At 38.8% G+C, this 23,767-nt stretch overlaps 1 protein-coding gene across 4 annotated transcripts in view; it reads left to right on the top strand.

Annotated features, from left to right (window-relative positions):
• The window catches only part of stat4 (signal transducer and activator of transcription 4), a 25,868-nt gene extending 2,101 nt beyond the window's left edge, over positions 1 to 23,767 (top strand). For 3 of the 4 annotated variants that reach the window (XM_056425475.1, XM_056425463.1, XM_056425455.1), the window contains 21 exons: positions 11,145 to 11,243; positions 12,940 to 13,032; positions 13,138 to 13,216; positions 13,295 to 13,386; positions 13,483 to 13,634; positions 14,873 to 15,031; positions 15,810 to 15,902; positions 16,014 to 16,073; positions 16,500 to 16,520; positions 16,830 to 16,923; positions 17,029 to 17,073; positions 17,436 to 17,519; positions 17,637 to 17,735; positions 18,602 to 18,737; positions 19,424 to 19,476; positions 20,289 to 20,383; positions 21,150 to 21,286; positions 21,454 to 21,645; positions 21,765 to 21,810; positions 21,928 to 22,033; positions 23,275 to 23,767. In XM_056425475.1, coding sequence (XP_056281450.1) covers positions 11,145 to 11,243; positions 12,940 to 13,032; positions 13,138 to 13,216; positions 13,295 to 13,386; positions 13,483 to 13,634; positions 14,873 to 15,031; positions 15,810 to 15,902; positions 16,014 to 16,073; positions 16,500 to 16,520; positions 16,830 to 16,923; positions 17,029 to 17,073; positions 17,436 to 17,519; positions 17,637 to 17,735; positions 18,602 to 18,737; positions 19,424 to 19,476; positions 20,289 to 20,383; positions 21,150 to 21,286; positions 21,454 to 21,645; positions 21,765 to 21,810; positions 21,928 to 22,033; positions 23,275 to 23,298 — 1,959 coding nt within the window. In that variant the 3' untranslated portion in view covers positions 23,299 to 23,767. Of the gene's footprint in view, positions 1 to 11,144; positions 11,244 to 12,939; positions 13,033 to 13,137; positions 13,217 to 13,294; positions 13,387 to 13,482; positions 13,635 to 14,872; positions 15,032 to 15,809; positions 15,903 to 16,013; positions 16,074 to 16,499; positions 16,521 to 16,829; positions 16,924 to 17,028; positions 17,074 to 17,435; positions 17,520 to 17,636; positions 17,736 to 18,601; positions 18,738 to 19,423; positions 19,477 to 20,288; positions 20,384 to 21,149; positions 21,287 to 21,453; positions 21,646 to 21,764; positions 21,811 to 21,927; positions 22,818 to 23,274 lie in introns of those variants that run through there. The other variant, XM_056425468.1, reaches the window with a different exon arrangement.

Raw genomic sequence — 23,767 nt, 5'->3', positions numbered from 1 at the left:
TGACATGCTCACACAAGTTCTTCGTGAACTACTTTCCCTTCGGAAGCCAATGTGATGAAAACAAAAAGATCCCATGAGTCAATATGATAAGTTACTATCTCAACATAATGATACACGCTGTCAAAAATAATGACCAAAGCAATAACTTAGTATTTAAAAAATAATGATATGGTATAATAATGACATGGTACATCAACAATTATGAAAATATTTCAAAAAATATAATGACTCAGTATATGAAAATAATAGTTAATAATAATAAATAATACAATTTTAAACAATTATGAAAATATTTCTAGAACTATAATGATTCAGTATATCAAAATAATAATAAATAATAATAAAATAAATAATACAATTTTAAACAATTATGAAAATCTTTGTAAAACTATAATGACTCAGTATATCAAAATTATACTTTATAATAATTAAATAAATAATTACATTTTAAACAATTATGAAAATCTTTCTTAAATATAAGGACTCAGTATATCAAAATGATAATGAATAATAATAAAATAAATAATGACAAACAATTATGAACATCATTCTAAAAATATGACTCATAATGATGTTTAGCAAAATGACCCAGAAACTCTTTATTTTGAGAAAGCTTGTCATTATCTTGTATTTTGACTCACAGAATCTGTTTTTCTTTCATCCCAAACTTTGTTACGCCTTTGGTCTGAACTTTATTTTATGCAGTCGATAGTTTGAACTGATCAGTTTTGGGGGGAATAATATCCAAATGCGGTTCTCCAAACACTGCTTCATAAAGTTCTACACGTCTACAATAATATTCTGACCCTGCTCATCATTTACGGCACTCAAATATATATCATCTGTCAAAAGGAGAAGTAGTTTTCTGGTGTGTATATGTCTGCTATAGGTGAAAGGGAAGTCAACTTTAAAAAGTCACGTTGAACGTGTAACTGGTTTTCTATTTTTGAGCGGTTTTTTTAACCTGAAAGCAGCAACTCAGATGTCAAACCGAAGAGAGGAATGGTCACGCACGTACTGATGTGACCTCAACGACTCATTTATCCAATTATTGCTCGTTAAAATCCTTTGAGTACAATAATGATGTGTGTGACACGCTCGGTCACTTTCTTTCATCTGCTGGTCCCGGACGTCGAGGTGAGCCCCCACACACACTTTATTCTGGAAAAGACATAAAAACCTTTCTGCAGAAACAAACCCACGAGGCTCACACCGCTGCTTCCTGTGTCTGAGTGTGTGTGTCAGAGCCAACACTTCTCAGAGGAAGCAGTTAGGTAGTGGGTGTGTGTGTGTGTGTGGGGGGCGGGGGGGGGTACTTGACGGTTGTCGTCGTGATGTGCAAGAGAAGTTTTTGTATCACCGACGGCAATTCCCTTTCGTTCGATTGTCTCATCACCCGCATTCAAGCAGAAAAAAACCCTGGTACACACACACACACACACACAGGGATGCGTCTTGAAATGTCAAATATAATAAATTACAACATATTATATATGTTTGACAAGTGATCTCTGAGATGTGCCGAGAAAACCTATTAAACCGAATCTGTTTGCTACAATGCTAACTGACTAGTGAGTGTAGTGTAGGTGTGTGTTGATGCACACACACATACTATCGTTCAAGAGTCAACCAGACAATTTAATTTTTTCCATTAAAACTCACACTTTTATTCATCAAATGAATTGCAAAATTAATAGAGACCCGAAGCAGTTCATGGCGGACCTGCTAATGGAGACGGCCGGGCGGGAGGTGTTCGCTTCACCTCCGCTGATTGACCGCGCACATCGCACCGGTACCAGACAGTGGCGGCTGGTGACATTTTTTTTGGGGGGGGGGCGCAGTGGTTTAAATATCACTCAACAATGAGAAGAAGAGAGGTTTTGAGTAGAATATTGTAAAAAACAAAGCTTTATTTCAAGAACACAGCGTGCTCAACACTGTCCAACAACAACTATCAACACATGAGAGGTTCAGAGCAGCTTTAAGGAACATTGGGTTGGGTTTCAGAGGTTTGCAAAATAAAAGAGTTTCACCCTCACATGAAAGAGGTTCAGAGCAGATGAAACTGATATGGAACGGGCATGGAAGAAGTCGGCTCAGATGGTGGATTTTCCCAGCACTTATTTATTCTGCAGAAGACAACAGAACACACACATTTGCCTTCCGATTTGTCTCTGCACTTCCACTTCCCTCAGCAATATAAAACCATTGTCCATGGAAGACAGGACCACATTAAATCTAAATAATAACAATTCTCATCAAAAACCATGACATGTAACATACAAGGGGAAAACAGAGACCCCTAATGGACAAAATAAATAACTACATGAGCTAGAAAGTGGCTCAATGAAACCGCCACCAAACGTATATTTTGACAGTCTAAATGACACGACAGCTGGACGCCGGGATCGTATTAACATTCCATTACTGTATGTAACATAAACGGTTAATTTTTATTTAAGAATATAGCCAAAATAGTGCAAAATCGTTTTTCACTCAACTCACCCTCGGCAATATAAAACCCTTGTGAGGGAAATACGGGACTCAGGAGCAGGAAGTGCAACAGATGGAAAGCAATTTCCGCAGGAAACAGATTTTTAAAAATAACGCTAAATAAAAATAGCTCATTAAAGTAAAATTCACAAACACTCAATAATATCGTTGAACAACAAACAAAAATAAAATACAATACATTGAAAACAAGAAATGACAGAGTGCATTTCTAACTGTTTGACAGAGTAGACCCACTATATGTAAAGAAAAGTAGCCTCCTCTCTTTAAAGTGGTCAAACTTCTCAATAACTCTGGTTAAAGTCAATCATGTCTGTAACCAGCCTGTTTCCATTATTCTGGAGGGAATGTGTCTGTTTTCAGAACTTCTTCGTTGTGTTTTCGATGCCAGTTCGGTCTGCAAACAGGGTTAGCTTCATGCTGTTAGCGAGTTAGCTCCATGTTCTTAGCTAGATAACTGCGGCAAGATTCGTGCTTTACACTTGTCTGAAGCTCTGTAGATCCCTCACCCGTTGTAGTCCAGAGAGTTTCCGTCCCAGGACTTTGGAAAACAGACAGGGGAAACAAAAAACGAATTACTCATGGAGCATTCAGCTAACCAGCTCCGGTTAGCATATAGGCTAGAGGAGAACCTCCGGGTGTACGTCCTCCCGCGGTCAGCGCTTTGCTGTAGAATTTTAAATCCGGATGTTCGGGTCCCAACTCTTTCAGCCTCTTCTTGTCAATATCTGACCGTCGATTGAAAGGTGTTTGGTGTAGAGATACCAGAGTTTTCAGTCGCCGACGCCATACTAACATAAAGCTTCTGCTAGCTATGTTGCTCGCGTACCTCCGTGGAGCTCTGGGCAGCAGGGTTGCCAGGTCTGTGTGACACAACCAGCCCAAAAACCAGCCCAATATCAGAACTCAAAATATGCCCGTGCCAAACCATATACACTGCTTTTAAAGTCCAACAGCATTGCTATCATTGCCAAATGTATTGTAATGTCTACAAAGTAACAACATATGTTTAGTTTGCCAGCATTAAAAGCAGTTTTCCCAAAACAGTTATTTCACCTAGGTCCTAAAATGGCCTTGTGTAATTAGATACAGTATATTATCATAAATAAAATGTGTGTACGTGCTGATCTGGAGTCAGTTTGATAGGATTTGGGTATGAATAAATTATTTCATTTAAAATATGGATTTTTATTTAAAGATATTCATGTAATTTGCATGCAAAATAGGTCTACCCGAACCCAGGACAAAAAATTCAACCCGCAACACTTCATTAGTGGCCCGATTCCGCAGGTAAACCGCGGACCTGGCAACACTGCTCTATGGGCTGAGGGAACATACGGGTCTCTGATCTGCCCAATAATCCAATCGCGTGCGCACATTTGTGCGCCCCAAGATTCACGGTTTCATCCGCCAATGAGAAGCCGTCATTGCCAAAACGACTGAAATGTTGTATCGATGCCGTACACACACGTTAGACCGCCTCGGAAAAGGGGAGGGGCTTCTCTCCGTGATAATGGCGATATATTATATTTTTTCACATTAACTTAAGTGGTTGTTGACAGGGGCTTACGGTCTCCCACACACATTTAGCGCGTCAACACGGTATATTTACTATTTAAATGATTTGGCATATAATGTTTTTTGACAGGATTTTTTTTTCTTTTTTCTTCTTCTTTTTTTTTCATCTCCAAATTTTAAGAGGGGCGGCGCACTAGCGCCCCCTATGGACGAACCGCCACTGGTACCAGAACGAGGCTCCACCAAGTCCAGGTCTTTTATTGTGTGCTTTCATAGCTATTCGGATAAGGACAAAATGTTAAGATGGGCCATGAAACACGAACTAAAGTTCCGCAATGTGTCTTTGAGAGTGTACCAGGACATGAGCGCTTCACTTGCCAAACGGAGAGCGGCGTTCAATGACATTAAGCAAGAACTGTACAGAAAAGGCGTCCGCTTCGGACTGCTACACCCGGCCCGCCTGCGCGTCACCTTTGAAGGAGAAACCGTCTACTTTGACACCCAAGAGCCTTCTACGACCGACGGATAGCCGGCTAAAGGGCACGATCACGGTCATATAAACAGGTACACGGGGTGGTTATATGTACAGGCTCTGCTCCTGATAAGAGGACTTTTATTTTTCAGTTTATCACCAGTGGTTATTTATTATACCCGCTCCTATTATTGATACAGTGTGAGCCACTCTTTTCTTTTGCTTTCTAAAATACACACCACCCCGTGTAGTACAAGCTTACGGTTTGATACGTTTCCACATGTACTTGTTGTGTGTAATTATACTTTACTCTTTATTGTGATGTCACAAAGTTGGTCTTGCACACTAATTTAATGTGTTGGGAGAATCTCCCAGTGAGGAGAAATTAAGGAAGACCTTACCGGAAGTACCAAGTTAAGGGAGTCCTGCGGCTAGCCCCTGTTAGGGAGTCCAGCATAGGAATGGTGTTTTATGTTCAAGATGTTGTAGTTTTTAGTGTTTTATATAGTTCAATGTTGTACGGCAATCGCACTGCCCCCATGTCAAAACTAACCCTTAACCGTAAGCACAAAGTAGACTCATGTCAAATGTAATCGTGACAGGAGGAGGTAATACCAGAATTGTCAGCTGGAATGTCAAAGGACTAAATGGCCCCATTAAAAGAGCTAGAGTCTTTGCTCACCTGAAAAGACTCAAGGCCGAAATCATTTTCTTACAAGAGACGCATCTATCAACAGCAAACCAAGTAAGACTACGAAAACCGTGGATTGGTCAAATCTTCCACTCTAACTTTAATAGTAAATCAAGGGGCGTGGCTATCCTTCATAAAAAAGTACAATTCACTGCAGCAAACATCATCTCAGATCCAAATGGCCGTTATATTATAATCTCAGGTTCACTCTTCCACACACCAGTGATACTGGTTAATGTATATGCTCCTAACTGGGATGATGAAAACTTCATAAAGAAAATGATCTCCAGTATTCCCACCCTCAACTCTCATAATTTAATATTCGGAGGAGATCTAAACTGCTTAGTCAATCCCAGTCTGGACAGATCAAACCCTACTTTAAAACCACCTTCAAAAATGGCAAAAACCCTGTTGGCTTTTATGGACCAGGTTGGATGTGTGGATCCCTGGAGGTTTCGGAACCCCACCGATAAGACTTTTTCTATCTACTCGCATACCCACCAGTCTTACTCTCGGATAGATTATTTTTTTCTTGATAAAACCCTCCTTCCGTCAGTGGCTAATACAGAATACTCTGCAATAGTAGAGTCTGACCATGCGCCAGTAATTCTAGATCTATCATTTAATCTCTTACAGAAACCTTGTCCTGTGTGGAGGTTTAACTCCCTTCTGCTTGGGGATAAGACATCTTGTGAATTGATCAACAAAGTAATTGATGACTTTATTCTAAATAATCAAAAAGACGACGTATCCCCTTCTCTTCTATGGGAGACTCTTAAAGCGGTCTTGAGGGGAGAGATCATAGCCTTCTCATCGCTACAAAATAAATTGCGTAGAGAGAAACAAGATCAACTCATCAAATCAATCAGAGACCTAGATTTACAAAACTCAACAACACTTTCCCCTGAATTTACAAAGCAAAGATTTACCTTGCAAAAGGAGTATGACCTACTGTCGACAGGCAAAGTAGAAAAACAACTATTACAGGCTCGTGGATTTCAATACGAACATGGTGAGAAAGCAGGAAGATTGCTAGCACACCAACTTAAAGCTAAATCTACCTCTCACCAAATATCACAAATTGAAAACGTATCTGATGATGTGACAGTGATCCCATCTGAAATTAATGATACCTTCAGGGATTATTACTCTAATTTATATAAATCAGAAAGCCCAACCAACAACACAGACATGGAAAAGTTCCTTGATGGTCTTATATTCCCAAATATTGACAATGGCCAAGAAAGGAGACTAGACCAACCATTGAATGCAAGTGAAATACTGGGATCAATTAAAGCTATACAGAGCGGCAAAGCACCTGGGCCAGATGGTTTCCCCACTGAATTTTTCAAGGAATTCTCAGATAAACTATTACCACTTTTGCTTGATATGTTCAACGACTCTTTAACCCGAGGGACTCTGCCACAAACCCTAACAAATGCATCAATTACTCTGTTGTTAAAACCTGGGAAAGATGCAAATGAATGTGGATCCTACCGACCAATTTCCCTTCTGAATGCAGACTATAAGACTCTGGCAAAAGCCCTAGCTATTCGTCTGGAAACAACAATTCATAAAGTAATTTCTGAAGACCAAACTGGCTTCATAAGAAATCGCCATTCCTTCAGTAATATCCGCCGCCTTTTCAACGTAATCTACTCCCCTGTGTCTTCTGAGACCCCAGAGATGGTTATCTCTCTCGATGCAGAAAAAGCATTTGATAGGGTGGAATGGCCATACCTCTTCAGGATTTTGGAAAAGTTTGGTTTTGGTCCTAAATTTGTGGCATGGGTAAAACTCCTCTACTCCTCGCCGAGCGCCTCTGTTGTCACCAATAGATCAAACTCAGAATTTTTCAATTTATACCGAGGTACCCGCCAAGGCTGCCCCTTAAGTCCTTTATTATTTGCCTTAGCTATCGAACCATTATCCATTGCTCTAAAAGCATCCCCAAACATTAAAGGAATTCACAGATGGAGCACTGAGCACAGGGTCTCGCTATATGCTGATGACTTATTAGTTTATATTTCGGACCCCGTGGAATCTGTCCCCGCACTAATTGAAGTCCTGAAGCAATTAGGGACATTCTCAGGCTATAAATTAAATTTCTCCAAAAGTGAATGCTTCCCTTTAAACAACTTGACAATAAAGACTCCGGGAATGCAACTGCCTTTCCACAGTTGTGATTCTGAATTCAAATATCTTGGCATCTATATCACCCGTAAATTTGAGAGCTTGTATAATAGGAATTTCTCTCCATTAATCACCGAAATGAAGACTGACTTTGACAGATGGAAAACCATCTATTCTTCATTAACAGGGAGAGTTAATTCTGTCAAGATGATTGTGCTACCACGCTTCTTATATCTGTTTCAATGTCTGCCAGTATTCCTGCCTAAACTCTTTTTTACTACCTTAGAGAAGCATATTACAGGTTTCCTATGGGATAACAAACATCCGCGGATAAGTCAAGTGATGCTACAAAGACATCGGTCTCAAGGTGGACTCTCTCTTCCCAATTTCAGATATTACTACTGGGTAGCAAATATACAGAAAATAATATACTGGATCAAGCTCCCTCAAGTTAGTTGGTGCCTAAATGAAGCTAAATCTTGCCCATCATCTTCTCTTCTAACATTGGTAACTTCTAGACTACCATTCTCCCCCAAAAAATATTCATCCAACCCGATAGTAATCACAACATAAAAAATTCTGGCACAGTTTCGTACAAAATTTGGCTTCACAGATCTATCTACTGTAACCCCTATTCATGATAATCACCTCTTCCCCCCAGCCAGACTGGACTATGCATTCTCACTATGGCATAACAATGGCATTTTCAACATGGGTCAATTATACATTAATGGGGTGTTTGGAAGCTCTGAAGATATATTTAAGAAATATAATATCCCTCACTCCCATCTGTTTCGCTATTTTCAAGTGCGAAACTTTGCTAAATCTAACAACCCCAATTTTCCTGGTCCTCCGCTAGACTCCGTGTATGAGGATATTCTGAACACACCACCAGAGGCAAAAGGATTTATATCGCGGATATATCAAACTATCAATTCAATTACTGAGACTAACATCGTCAAAATCAAAGTAGATTGGGAAAAAGAACTTGCCATGAACATACCAGACTCACTTTGGAACCAGGCCCTAATGAGAGTCAACAACAGCTCTTCATGTGCACGGTTAAATGTACTGCAATTCAAGGTACAGCATCGCCTACACTACTCCAACTTTAAACTTTCAAAAATGTACAATAATGTTAAAGATAGCTGCAATAGATTTCACAACTCACCAGCAGATCCTACTCACATGTTCTGGTCCTGCCCCCAACTGGCAAATTACTGGGAGACAATATTTAAAGTCCTGTCAAAGTCACTTAATCTAAATATTTTACCCAGCACCTGGATGTGCATCTTTGGTGTTAAGGGGAGTGGAGAGCAGACTCTGATGAAGAAACACAAAAATATAATTGCTTTCGCAACCCTATTGGCATGAAGGAGAATCCTACTGGACTGGAAGTCACCTCGCCCTCCCAGTTCCTCCTCGTGGCTCAAGGATCTAGTGTTCTTTTTTAAATTGGAGAAAATCAAGTTCTCGTTGCGGCGACAGCCGGAGAAATTTCAATCTACTTGGGGTCCGATTATCCAATACTTTAATAAATTGAAGATTCTCTCATTAGACTCATAAATCATTTCTGTTATCTTTGATGGTTTTTTTATTTTTATTATTATTTACAAAAAGGGGGGAGGGGAAGCTATTTAAGTTGTCTTGAAGCTGTTGTAGGAACTTATAATTAGCAATAATTTACAATGTCTCAAACTCATTTCTGGTTTCTGTTTGACTGTATTGCCTCCTACACTATTTTCACTTTTGTGTAATACTTGAACAATTCAAGCAGTGCGATTTGTTCTGTGTTGGGATGGGGGGGGGGGGGGAAATGAAAAATGACAAGTTCAATGTATAACTGTGTACTCTGCTTTTGAGAATAAACACAATTTACAACAACAAAAATCATTATTTCTAACCTTGTCAATGTCTTGACTATATTTTATATTAATTTGATAAATAACAGTGTGAGTTTTCATGGAAAACACCAAATTGTCTGGGTGACCCCAAACTTTTGAACACACTCACTCACATTACAGTCATCATTCTGGAAATGATGACTGGAGGTGAGAGAGAAAAAGTTCCCTCTCCCCAGAGCAGCATGTTTGGTACTTTCCTGAGTGTTTTTGGTACTAATGAGCAAAACAAGCAGCACACTCTTCAATGAACATGGCGCAGTGGCGTAGAGCGGCGGAGGGGAAAGTTTGTGGCTGCTCGGTAATTTAGACGTACTGGATGAGCACAAGAGTTACTTTCTTACTACAAACATATTCAAAACTATCACATAAGTCAGATATATAACCGTATTCGTGTATACTGCAATGAACGAGGTCTAGTTGGTGCATGAAACAAAATTATTCGTCAGAGCTTTTATTTTGTAGTAAATCATTTCCCCATCGATTTAACTCAAAAGGTCGATGTCGTCATAGCGATGTCATCAGGATTATCTCGTACAGGAGACTGTGATACATGTCGAGTTGTAGTGGATTTTATATGAACTTACACATGTAAATGAGAGCCTATGTTTTAAATGAATACATATAAAAAGATGAGATCATTAATAAGGGATATTATGAGGAGTATTCTGAAGTGGGAAACATAGAAAAGTATGATCACTGTGTTATATGTGTCACTGTAATGTTGATTGTCAGGTGTTTTATGGGTATTATCATAATAGTAGGATGACTCGGGTATGAATGTAGTGATGTCATCAGGGTGATGTCATCTCGTACTTGGAGACTGTGTGTTGCACAAGGGGAGCAAAGAGTTTAAAAGACGAGGGTATTTAACAGGTCGGGAGGCTCAGGTTGCATTATGGGAAATGTCGGATCGTCTTGTTTTGAATTTCGACACTTCTTTTTCCAAATCTGTCTCGTTGCGAGTCGCCCTAACTTTAGTGTCTATAGATGTATAGATAGTCTATTATCTATAGACAACTAGAAAATGCATTTCCTGCTGAAAATGCATTGGAATGCTAACATCTAAAAGCTTGAAGCTGAAAAATAAAAACTAAATTGCTGAAAATGTTTGGAAATAGCTGAAATATGAAGTGAACAACTGAAACTGTCTGTAAATAGCTGATTTTTTTTATTTTTATGCTGAACATAGCTGCAAACAGCAGAAATAGGCTGAAAATAGTTTAAACATCTGAACATATAAAAAAGGGAAACTTCCTGCTAAAATTGTTGAAGCACAAACATATTGGGTGGAAATGTATAACTGGAAAAGATAAGCAGAGCCTGTTTTTTGTGACGGGGAGGAGCCTGTTTTTTGTAACGGGGGGGAGCCTGTTTTTTGTAACGGGGGGGAGCCTGTTTTCCGTTACAGGGGAGGAGCCTGTTTCCGTTATGGGGGCGGAGCCTGTTTTTTGTGACGGGGGAGGAGCCTGTTTTCCGTTACGGGGGAGGAGCCTGTTTTTGTAACGCAGGCGGAGCCTGTTTTCTGTAACGGGGGAGGAGCCTGTTTTTCATTATGGGGGAGGTGGAGAGATATCAGAGGAGAACCAGGAAAAAAAAACAGGCTCCTCCCCCGTAACGAAAAACAGGCTCAGAGGCTGCAAAGAACTTCTTCATTCTTCTGTGCATTGCAATTAGTTTTTGTCTTCAAGGAACACACCCTCAAAATGCTCACAAAGATTAAAATCACAGTTACGGGCAACAGAAAAACTGGTTGTACTCCCGAGTATCTGTGCAACCCTCGCCAACACGCCTCATATTTACACTTTTAGTACTTCCAATAATTAAAAAAAACTCTCAGTAGACCCACGACGATAAACTATTTCCTTCATCGTGTGTGTGTGTGTGTGGGGGTGTGTGTGTGTGTGTGTGTCCACAGATGAAATACATGGCACACCCTGCAGTCATGGCCAGGGTGATCTCCACCTGCCTCGGGGAAGAGCGCCGGATCCTCTCCATCGCCTGCATGCCGGAACAGGTTTGTCACATGGTCTCTCTCACAGGGGAAGTCCCTCTGGCTCCTTCATAACAACAACTACATCAGAGCTGGCAGCCTACCAGGGAAAAAACAGACGCACTGTATGATACACACACACAGCCATATTCCACTTTATTCTCAAGAAACAACGCTGAAAAAAATGCCAGATGTTTTCCACTGTGGCACCATGTTGACGGGCAGTATCTTGGACATCGGCTGTTTTTAGCATTGCTGGCAGCGTGGCCGATTGGGGTGCCGACGTTGTTGGGTCTTGATCTGAATCCTGATAACCGCGTACTTTGGCGACCCCGGTTGGTGTTTCCTAGCTCTCGTTAGCGGTAATCTCTCTACAGTCGGTTATCGAAGATGATATAAAGTCGTTTGTCCAATGGTTTTATGATCTGCACCCCTAACGATGTTCCCATTGGACTCGACTCCCTTTATGTCACTACTAATAAGAAAATGTGTGCATGCTAACACTACAGGGTCAGATCATTGTCAATAATTGCAAATGCACATAGAGAGACTCACAGATGCAAACACACAGATTGACAAATGCACGCAGAACAATTCACAAATATATTAAATTTAAAAATGCACACAGAACAATTCACAAATATATTAAATGAATAAATGCAGGCAGAACAATTCACAAATACATGTATATTAAATTTATAAATGCATGCAGAACAATTCACAAATATATTAAATTTATAAATGCACACAGAAAAATTCACAACTATATTAAATTTATAAATGCATGCAGAACAATTCACAAATATATTAAATGGATAAATTCATGCAGAACAATTCACAAATATATTAAATTTATAAATGCATGCAGAACAATTCCCAAATATATTAAATTTATAAATGCACACAGAAAAATTCACAACTATATTAAATTATAAATGCATGCAGAACAATTCACAAATATATTAAATTTATAAATGCACACAGAAGGATTTACAAACAAACAAATTGTAATTTATTTACGTGCGCATTGGAATTGTGAATCTTTCTGTGTGCATTTGAAATTGAATATATTTGTGAATTGTTCTGAGCACATTTGTTTGCATCTGTGAGTCTCTCTGTGTGCATTTGTGATTATTGAGACTGATCTGACCCCGTATGACACACCCTACTCCACTAAGATGGTGAACGTGGAGAATGTCAAGCGCTGTAATTGTGACCGTGTTAGCACGCTGACGTGAACGTTTAGCTCAACGCGTCATTGTTTTTATATTTTCAAATGTGTGCGTCGTGTTTGAAGCGGGACGTCATGTATTCAATTTGAAATATTACGAGATGAAATGCAGTCCTTGAGATTTTTTGCGGGACGTGGAGTTAAAGGAGTCGATCGAGATAGATAACGCCAAGATTCTTCAGTGGTGTTGTTGGATGCAGGGCGTGCCTACTACAGACATCATCACCAGATAATTGATCTCTGAGGTGCTCAGGGCCGATTAAAATTACTTCGGTTTTGTCTGGGGCTTTCTGGCAGAAATGTGACATAAAATTAGAAGTGCTTATCATAATCCCTTGATCAAAAGAATACAGTTTACACTATAAAATGACAGATTAGAAGTCTACGTTTAATCTGTAAAAGAAAAAGCAAAAAAGACAACACAGCAAGTAAATTTAAAAGGAAAGAATAAAATTATATATATTATTTTAAATGAATATTTTCCAACAGGGTCCACTGGAGAAATCCTTGCAGGACTCTGTGTCCGTGGAGCGACAGAAGAACATGGACAACAGAGTTGGGATCATCAGGGCCAGCGTGCTGGTAACACACACGAGACGCTTCAGGGAATTTCAAAATAAACTAACGCCAACAAATTCATCCAATTAAATTAACTTTTAAAAAACAAACAACAATGTCTGTCTCTAGTTGATGGACCAGGCTGTGAAATACATCAAGGACATGCAGGATGACTTTGACTTCCGCTACAAGACACTGCAGTCTCGAGGTGCGCCCCCCCCCCCCCCCCGTTGTGGAACGTGTGCACACCATGTGAATAAAACTGTGTGTTGTGGTCGTGTGTCAGAATCAACAGACGCTCGACAGAACCCTGAGATGATGAAACAGGAAATAACAAGACTGCAGGAAATGCTCAACAGCCTCGACTTTAAGAGGAAGGTACGCTATTAGACAATTACCAAAATAAAACCGAGAGGGGACGCCGACGCCTTTTTATCAGTGTACACAAATATAAAACCATCACACCTTTCTTAGGAGATCTTAACAAATATGGGCGTTGTGATCAAGGAGATCGATGACCTCATGAGCTCCCAGCTCAACCCTGAGCTGCAGGACTGGAAGCGCAGGCAGCAGATCGCCGCCATCGGAGGGCCGCTAATCACCGGCCTGGACCAGCTGCAGAGTTGGTACTACAAGAATATTTACAGAAATCATGACTTTCATTCCCCCTCCTCGACATACATTGAGTCTATTTTGAGTTTCTAGTCTGTATGTATTGGTCATGCCGTTTTGACGCAGCATCCGAGACTCAGAGAGATGTTCGTCACGTTAATAGTGAACTCGTGGTGGCCGACTTGTTTTTCTCTTTCTGAAGGCTAATCTCTAGAGTTCATTTCATTTTTACTTTCATTTTTACGCTGTGTGCCAGTTTGTTTCAAATGAAATTGGATCATTCACATAGTGGTTGTAGCTTTGTTGTCACAGAAGCAGTAGTATTTACATTGAGCATGTCTCTGCTGACATATTGTGGCCATTTTATGATTTAATACAGTACATATATTACATATAGGTCTTTTTTAAAGTGTCATATTTCAATTGTTTTGCTTTAAAACTGTCCAGTTGTTTCCAGTGTGAATTATCACCCCAAAAAATGTATTTAAATACACAAGAACAAAATTAAAAGTAAATAGCTAATTCCCCCCCACCCAAAGAGAAAATAAATAAATTCATGAATTATAAATAAATAAATAAATAAATAAAAGGTTGATGCATAGGATGATGACACAGCAGAGATACCGTGTATCCATTTACCTTTTTTTTGTAATATTTTCTTTTCCAAAAATGTTCACAATGCAAGAGAACATGCAGAGCATCCTACATTGAACAAACTCAAAAGTAAAATTAAACGCAAGTTCAAAATTAAAAGTAAATAGCTAATTCCCCCCACACAAAGAGAAAATAAATACATTCAGAAATTAAATAAATAATAAATAATAACATTATCCTACATTGAACATTATTAATAAATAATAAATAATAAATAAAAAAGGTTGCTGCATAGGATGATTCAATTCAATTCAATTCAGTTTATTTGTATAGCCCAATTTCACAAATTACAAATTTGTCTCGGAGTGCTTTACAATCTGTACACATAGACATCCCTGCCCCAAAACCTTGCATCGGACCAGGAAAAACTCCCAAATAACCCTTCAGGGGGAAAAAAAGGGAAGAAACCTTCAGGAAAGCAACAGAGGAGGATCCCTCTCCAGGATGGACAGATGCAATAGATGTAATGTGTACAGAAGGACAGATTTAGAGTTAAAATACATTCAATGTATATGACAGAGTGTATGAATAGTTCATACCCATATGAGCATGACATAATATGTGCAGGTGATGTACATCTTCCTCTCGCCCCTCTCAGGTTCACTCTGATCGCCCAGAGTCTCTTCCAGATAAAGCGTCAGCTGGACAAACTGATGGAACTGGTTGTGAAGGTCACCTACGAGAATGACCCCATCCCCCTGCAGAAGCCTCAGATAGAGGAGCGCCTCAAGTACCTCATCTACCACCTCATCAAGAGGTACACAATGCAGTTAGATGCACTTAAAAATGCAATACTGTACTCTCTTTAAAAGGCGTAAGTAATTAGGTGCTTTGATCATTAACACTGTACTCTGACACACAGTCGTGTTAATTTTGCTTTTGTGTGTGTGTGTGTGTGTGTGTTTGTTTCAGGCAATTAATCTCACACACACTACCGTTCAAAAGTTTGGGGTCACTCAGACAATTTTGTGTTTTCCATGAAAACTCATACTTTTATTTAGCAAATAAATTGCAAAATGAATATAAAATATAGTCAAGACATTGACAAGGTTAGAAATAATGATTTTTATTTGAAATATTAATGTTCAAACTAGTCGCTCAAAGGAAGGCCAGTTTTAGAGCTTCTCTCACCAGCATAACTGTTTTCAGCTGCGCTCACATAAAAAGGATTTTCAAGGGTTTTCTACCCCTCCGTTAGTCTTCTAAGGCGATAACACAATGTACCATTAGAACACTGGAGATGGGCCTCTATACACCTCTGTAGAGACTTCATTAACACCAGAGAATAGTCATTTACCACATTAACTATGTAGAGAGAGTATTTATGATTAATTTAATGTCATCTTCATAAAATAAAACAGTGCTTTACTTAGAAAAATAAGGACATTTCTACATTTTTCTTTTTCAAAGTGACCCCAACCCTTTGAACGATAACAGAGTTGTAACTTTTTGTTTTACGGTTTAAAAGTTAAAAGTTTCCATTGAAAGGAGCGCGGTGACAACAGGTGTTGATCGTGTGTTTTTTTGTTTCTCAGCTCGTTCGTGGTGGAGAGGCAGCCGTGCATGCCCACACATCCACAGAAACCCCTCATCCTCAAGACCGGAGTCCAGTTCACCACCAAAGTCAGGTATCACTGTGTGACATCATGTGTTTTTTATTATTATGATTTCTTAATAATTAGTCGTAATGATAGTTGTTCATTTAAAATGTGTCTTCTCTTCCTCCTCGTTTCTCTCAGACTCCTGGTTAAACTTCCAGAAGTGGATTATCAGCTGAAAGTGAAAACAACATTTGACAAGTGAGATTTTTTTATATATTCAAATTTGAATAAACATAAATGTACATGCAGTATTATATATTATATTATTAATATTTTATTTTCCAAATATTTTAACAAGAGAACATGCAGAGCATCCTACATTGAACAAAATTAAAAAGTCAAAATAAAACTAAGTACAAAATTAAAAGTATAATAGCTAATTCCACCCACCCAAAGAGAAAATAAACAAATCAAATAATTAATAAAAAACAAAGAAATAAAAATAATAATAAATAATAAATACATAATAAATAATAAATACATAAAAAATAAATTAAAAATAAATAAATAAAAAAGGTTTGTGCATAGGATGATGACACGGCAGAGATACCGTATATCTATCTATCTTAAAGGTTATAATCTCCAGATGAATATGTCTAACCCTTATTTACTCCGTGTCTCTAGGGACCTCCCTTCTGGCAGAGTGTGAGTACCAACGCATGTTTTACGACATAAACATAAACACAAATCTTTTTGTCTTTCAGCTCACTTTTGTTTCAAGAATAATTCAAAATACTTTAATTTAATATTCACCTGGAGAGAGTTTTCCCTCCAGGTTTCATGAGGTGTTCCAGTGTTCCTATAAGTTCTTAATTGTAAAGCATTTAGATTAGAACATGTATTAATACGTCAGCAGCAACAGTTGCATTTGTGTATTTCTGAATCGTGTCTTGAATCTTGTGTCATCATCGCGTAAAAATTAAACTTCTTCGTTTTACCTTTTTTTCTTCTCAGAAGTCGTCAGTTTTTCATCCTCACCAACAACACGAAAGTGATGGACATCGAGGACTACGCCAACGGCTGCCTCTCCGTGGAGTTCAGACACCTGGTGAGGCGAGATCACATGACTAGTCCTCCAGCGTGTGTGTTTACCTGGATATGTTGTATATAACACCTCCACCAGTTTGTCAAAGCGACGATTTCTATCTTACAGCAACTGAAAGAGAAGAAATACGTCAACGGGACCAAGGGGAACGAGGTATGAAATGATGAAATATTACGTAAATATTGTTGTAAATAAATAGCCTCTTGGCGAATAACTCATTCACAGAAATGTTTTTATTAATGTGCGCTGTCTCGTATCAAATAAACCAAAGAAATAAGGAAAACAAATGATGACCAATAAAGGGACAGATTGATTGGATCAGATGATTTTGTGGTCCCACAACACCGATGCCGACTGTAATGTCTCAGTGTCTGAATCAAAATGTGTAAATGTCATTTCCACTGTTTGAAAATACTATTGTTGTACCGAATGAGCCTCGTAATTCGGTTTTCCCGGTGTAACACTGAGGGGGGGATGGACTCTAAAGCGGTGTGTGTGCTCGGTGTGTGTCGCAGGGCCTCCTCTCCGTGACGGAGGAGCTGCACTCGCTCAACTTCGAGGCGTGCTTCACGGTGCAGGGCCTCGCCATCGACCTGGAGGTCAGAACGAGGAGCTTCCACTTGGTGTCTGGCTCTCGTGTTGTTGATGCCGCGGCTCGCTGACCATGTGTGTGTGTGTGTGTGTGTGTGTGTGTGTGTGTGTGTGAATCCTTCCAGACGTCTTCTCTGCCCCTGGTGGTCATCTCCAATGTGAGCCAGCTGCATGGAGGCTGGGCGTCCATCATGTGGTTCAACCTTCTGACCGATGAGCCGAAGGTGAGCCAACGCACTCTGTTTGAATGACGCCCCCACCCCCCCCCTTTTTATTTGTTTAGATATATTAACATAAATCATTAAAAAGATACAATAAAAAATTATACATATATATTTGTACACATACATATACAGGACTGTCTCAGAAAATTAGAATATTGTGATAAAGTTCTTTATTTTCTGTAATGCAATTAAAAAAACAAAAATGTCATGCATTCTGGATTCATTACAAATCAACTGAAATATTGCAAGCCTTTTATTCTTTTAATATTGCTGATTATGGCTTACAGCTTAAGAAAACTCAAATATCCTATCTCTAAATATTAGAATATCATGAAAAAGTATACTAGTAGGGTATTAAACAAATCACTTGAATTGTCTAATTAACTCGAAACACCTGCAAGGGTTTCCTGAGCCTTGACAAACACTCAGCTGTTATAAATCTTTTTTTTTACTTGGTCTGAGGAAATATTAAAATTTTATGAGATAGGATTTTAGAGTTTTCTTAAGCTGTAAACCATAATCAGCAATATTAAAAGAATAAAAGGCTTGCAATATTTCAGTTGATTTGTAATGAATCCAGAATGCATGACATTTTTGTTTTTTTAATTGCATTACAGAAAATAAAGAACTTTATCACAATATTCTAATTTTCTGAGACAGTCCTGTATATACACATACATATATAAATATATATATATGTATGTATGTGTATACATATATATACACATACATATATGTATATATATACATATATGTATATACATATACACATATTTATACACATACATACATACACACATATACATCTCAAAAAATAATAAAATAAATGAAAGACTCCTCTTGTGTTTTCTTCCTCTTCCCATAAGAACTTGGCGTTCTTTGGAAACCCCCCGCGGGCCACCTGGAGCCAGCTCTCTGAGCTGCTCAGCTGGCAGTTCTCCACCTTTGTCGGTCAGGGCCTCAACAAGGAGCAGCTCAACATGCTGGGGGCGAAGCTCCTCGGTACGTCGGCCCTTTAGCTTTCTTACTTTGGAGGCCGGCGTGAGGTCGGTACCATGACGACAAGACTCAGAGCTGCAGACTTGACCTTTGCAGGCCACTTGGGGTGCCGTTTGGTTATTACCTTCGCATTGAAAATGCGGAAGGTAATGTTTTGATCGCCGCGTATTTATTTGTATGCGTGTTATTCGCCTAACTCAAAAAGTATTAAACCGAATCGCATGAAATTTGGTGGGATGATTGGTTATTATCCGGGGACCATTTGATTAGATTTTGGGATCGATCGGGTCAAAGGTCAAGGTCATGAAAAAGGTCAAAATCTTCTTGAATCGCATGGAATTTGGTGGGATGATTGGTTATTATCCGGGGACCATTTGATTAGATTTTGGGATAGATCGAGTCAAAGGTCAAGGTCATGAAAAGGTCAACATCTTCTTGAATCGCATGAAATTTGGTGGGATGATTGGTTATTATCCGGGGACCATTTGATTAGATTTTGGGATCAATCGGGTCAAAGGTCAAGGTCATGGAAAGGTCAAAATCTTCTTTTTACCATAGCACGGTCAATTTTTATCCAATTGGCATGCAACTAATGCCAAAATGTTCATAATGCAATGCCCAATCTTGTGATATGCGAAGGTATGCGCTCTACCGAGTGCCCATTCTAGTTTTCTGTGTTGTTGTTGTAGGTCAGCACGCTTCCTGTAGTGACTTTCAAGTGTCCTGGTCAAAGTTCTCCAAGGTAAGTGTTGAGTAAGTACAATGTGGTCTCATCATGCGGCGGCCCAATGAGAACACTTGTTCTGTGTCCCATGCTGTATTGTTAACCCTGGACATATTTGGTTTTTTAATTCCATTTAACATCCGTCGTTGTTGTGTATTTTATTCAGTCAATCATTGCAATACAATATTATTCTATATAATATACAAAACAGAAAGACTGAAAAGGTAGAAGCAAAAAATGCTTATATATTTTTATCCTAAATTATTATAATCAAATAATTCAGAAAATTTATATAAAATAAAGAAAAATAATAAAGAAAATAATTATATATATCTATATATATATAGATATGTATATATCCATATATATATATCCATACTTTTTAATCACACTTATAACCCTCAAAAATTGTTTTATAAATAATCCTTTTGAAAACCATAAATTAGTTGACCATTCTTATATCCATTTTAACGTTGTTCCATAATTGGACTCCTACAATAGAAATACGTTTTCTTTTAATCCCTTTTTTAGCCTTTTGTACAGTAAATTTACAAACATCTCAAATCATATTTATTGAAAACAACCTTTGTCCACAGTCTGCAGTGACTTTGCTTTAGCTCTGTACATCGTCTGCATTATTTTATAATAAACCAAATCATTAAATATAACATGTGATGGATTTGTGCTCAGAGTAGCCGACATTATTCATGATGCGTATCGCACGTTTTTGTAACACAGCTGTTGAATTTATAAAGGTTTCATAGAGCAGATTATACATTATATATCTAATGTTATGTTCACATTTTTCCGTGTGATGCTCACTCTCACAGGAGAACCTCCCAGGAAAGCCCTTCGGGTTCTGGACGTGGCTGGACTCCATCCTGGAGCTCATCAAGAGGCACCTGCTGCCCGTCTGGAATGAGAAGTAAGCCAGCTCATAAAACCGGTTATATATTGTTTGTTTACGTTGTTGTTGTCGCTGTGAAGTTGCCTGGCAACAGACTCCAGGAAGTCACTGTGCTTTCTTGTCGATGTAAAAAAGGAAACTCCACCTGTCTCCCGATTAGTTCATTCACATTTACTGTATTTTAGATGTAAAGCGTCTGTCGAAAATTGGCTTGTATGCTATACATATATATATATATATATATTGATCAGAGTGGCATTTCTGTTCAGTTATTTTCCGAGTGGTACGACACTTATAGCCAATGTATTGAAATATGTGTAATAACCCCACACTACCTCACTGCACTTATCATATGCAATATGTGACATATTATTACCATCTAATGTTCTGACACGCACCTTTCTTCTTCTTGTACATATTACCACCTTCTGCAAAGTGTTTTCTTTTACAGCGGGTACGGAAAGTATTCAGACTCCTTTACATTTTTCACTCCTTGTTTCATTGGAGTCATTTGCTAAAATCAAAAAAGGTTATTTTATTTCTCGTTAATGTTCACTCAGCATCCCACGTTGACAGAAAAAACAGAAATGTAGAAATATTTGAAAATTTATTAAAAAAGAAAAACTGAAATATCATTTATTAAAAGATATTAATAAGAATATTTCAGTTTTTCTTTTTTAATAAAAAAGATGTTACCCGTAGAATGTTTTTTTAAGTGATACAAGAAGCAAAAAACAACGTGTTTCTCTTCCCCCCCCACCCTCCCCTCCCCGACCCCACCCAGCTCTATCATGGGCTTCGTGAGTAAAGAGATGGAGCGCACTCTGCTGAAGGACAGAGAGCCGGGAACCTTCCTCCTACGCTTCAGCGAGAGCCACCTGGGAGGAATCACCTTCACCTGGGTGGAGCGCGGCGACGACGGTGAGGACGAGTGTGTTTTCAAAGTTATGCAAGTCGAGTGATGATCGCTTCCGGGAGACGGATCCTCCTCTGACGCTCTCCTGAAGGGTTCTGCACTTTTTTCCCCCCTTGAAAGGGTTTTTTGGGAATTTTTCTCCTGATATAATAATAATAATAATAACTTACAGGCGACGTGAAGTTCAACTCCGTGGAGCCGTACACCAAGAGCCAGCTCGGCACGATCCCGTTCGCCAACATCATCCGGGACTACAAAATGATCTCGGACGGCGACGTCCCGGAGAGCCCGCTCAAGTTCCTCTACCCCGACGTCCCCAAAGACGAGGCCTTCGGGCGTCTCTACAACAGCCTGCCAAACATAGGCAGGAGCGCCGCGCCACTTCTTTACGTTTCCCTCACACTCGTTTTTAATGTTTTTACCGGCTCGCTGTATTTTAAGCCGCTCACGCTCATCCCTCCTGTGTCTCTGTTCCATTTCCAGCCCATCCGTACATCCGGTCGACCTTCATCCCCATCTCAGAATTGCGGTGAGTTCATCTGAAGACGACATGAGGACTCCTTTACTTTTCTACTGATAATGATGTAACAATACTACACTACGCAGTTCCTTCACTCGTGTGGTCTCCCTTCCTCTGTCACCTCAGCTCCCGTGCAGCCACCACACCGATTCTCTGCCAGTCTCCTGAGCCTCCGATGACTCCCGGGGAGTTCGACATGCTCAGCGAACAACTGTGCTTTGACATCGATACCGTGAGATTGCAATATTGACTCTTATGTTTTCTTATTATTCATTTAATTCATGGAGAGACCACAAACTAATGTAGACGGGTATATATATATATATATATATATATATCATATATATATAGATATATTTTGATATATATATCTATATCGTATTCCCCTGTGCCACAGAAAACCCTTTTTTCAAATTCCTTGTCATAATCAACAAAACTTAATTTATTAAAATCCCATTGATGAGCCAAACTGTTGACGTGTTCTTTCTTTACCATGAACAAAAATACTTTATTTGTGAGAATCCTATTGGACTAGAAGTCCCCTCGCCCTCCCAGCTCCTCCTTGTGGTTAAAGGACCTGGTGTTCTTCTTAAAATTGGAGAAAATTAAGTTCTCGTTGTGCCGGAGAAATTCGAATCTACTTGGGGTCCGATTATACGATAGTTTGATAAATTGAAGACTCTCTCATTAGATTCATAAACAATTTCTGTGGCCTTTGACCTTTTTCTTTTCTTTTTATTATTTAGAAAAAGGAGAAAAAAAGCTATTTAACTTATCTTGACGCTGTTGTAGGAATTAATAATAGCAATAACTTACAATTTCTAAAACTCATTACTGGTTTCTGTCCGACTGTATTACCCTCTTACACCATTTTCACTTTTGTGTATACTTTTAACTACGAATACTCTAATGTGCTTTTTGACAATTGAAGCGATTTGTTCTGTGTTGGGGGGAGAAAATAAAAATGACAAGTGCAATGTATAACTGTGCACTCTGCTTTTGAGAATAAACACAATTTACAAAAAAAAAGACTTTATTTGTAATCAATCTGATTTACACCGTCCTGCTCTGGAAATAGTAACACACCAAATGTGGACTAATCCGCAACTGAAAGTCTCCCCCGATAAATGCACTATTTACTTCTGTTAGCCAATAAATCTAAAAGGAAATGCAAATATGAAAGAGACAAACACACAGTGTTCGTTTTGGTCTTTTATGGAATTTTATGTGGATGAAACACATTAACGAAATGATGACGTTAAAAAAGAGATTACCAGAGCACAAACTACAAAAGCGCAAATTCATCTGACATTTAATTGTTGTGCTAATGCTGTTGTGTCAGTGATATATGTGAAGATGATACAGGGTTAATACTTTAGCATTAAGATGAGAATATTAGCATTATTATGTTGGTTATAGTTCTCTCTATATGTTCCGTTGCTATAATGCTCTCCTTTTGTTTTGGTTTTACAGATGAGCTCTCCATATTCAGACTGAAACATGCAACATTTGAATTCCCACAGGAGGTTTCATACCTTCCTGACACCAGTTTGTGGTCACTGTCCACATCTTTGTTATCACAAAACTCAGCCTGCTGTGTTTCAATGGGTCTAATGGTTCATTGGACTCGTTGCATTTTCAGTATATGTTTGTATTGACTTGGTTTTGACTTGTTGACTATTTTCTATAAGACCATTATTGCATATAAAACAATAAAACATGTTTATTTAGTCTGTAATGTACCATATTGAGCGTGCTTCTTTATTTCATCATGAGTGGCATCGCCATCTCGTTTGCCCATAGTTTGCAAGTGCACGTCATAATTAATTTTAATATTTAAGCTCATCTGCCACCTGCAGCTCAAGATGAGGTATCACAACACAGGTGTCGAACACAAGCCCGACACATCTTTGTATGTGGCCCCTGACGGATTGAAAGACATATGATCACCTTTTCATAAAGAACA

The sequence above is a fragment of the Pseudoliparis swirei genome, chromosome 2 (genome assembly GCF_029220125.1).
Source record: "Pseudoliparis swirei isolate HS2019 ecotype Mariana Trench chromosome 2, NWPU_hadal_v1, whole genome shotgun sequence".
In the NCBI taxonomy this organism is placed as follows: Eukaryota; Metazoa; Chordata; class Actinopteri; order Perciformes; family Liparidae; genus Pseudoliparis; species Pseudoliparis swirei.
This window is presented reverse-complemented; position numbering and strand designations above follow the sequence as displayed.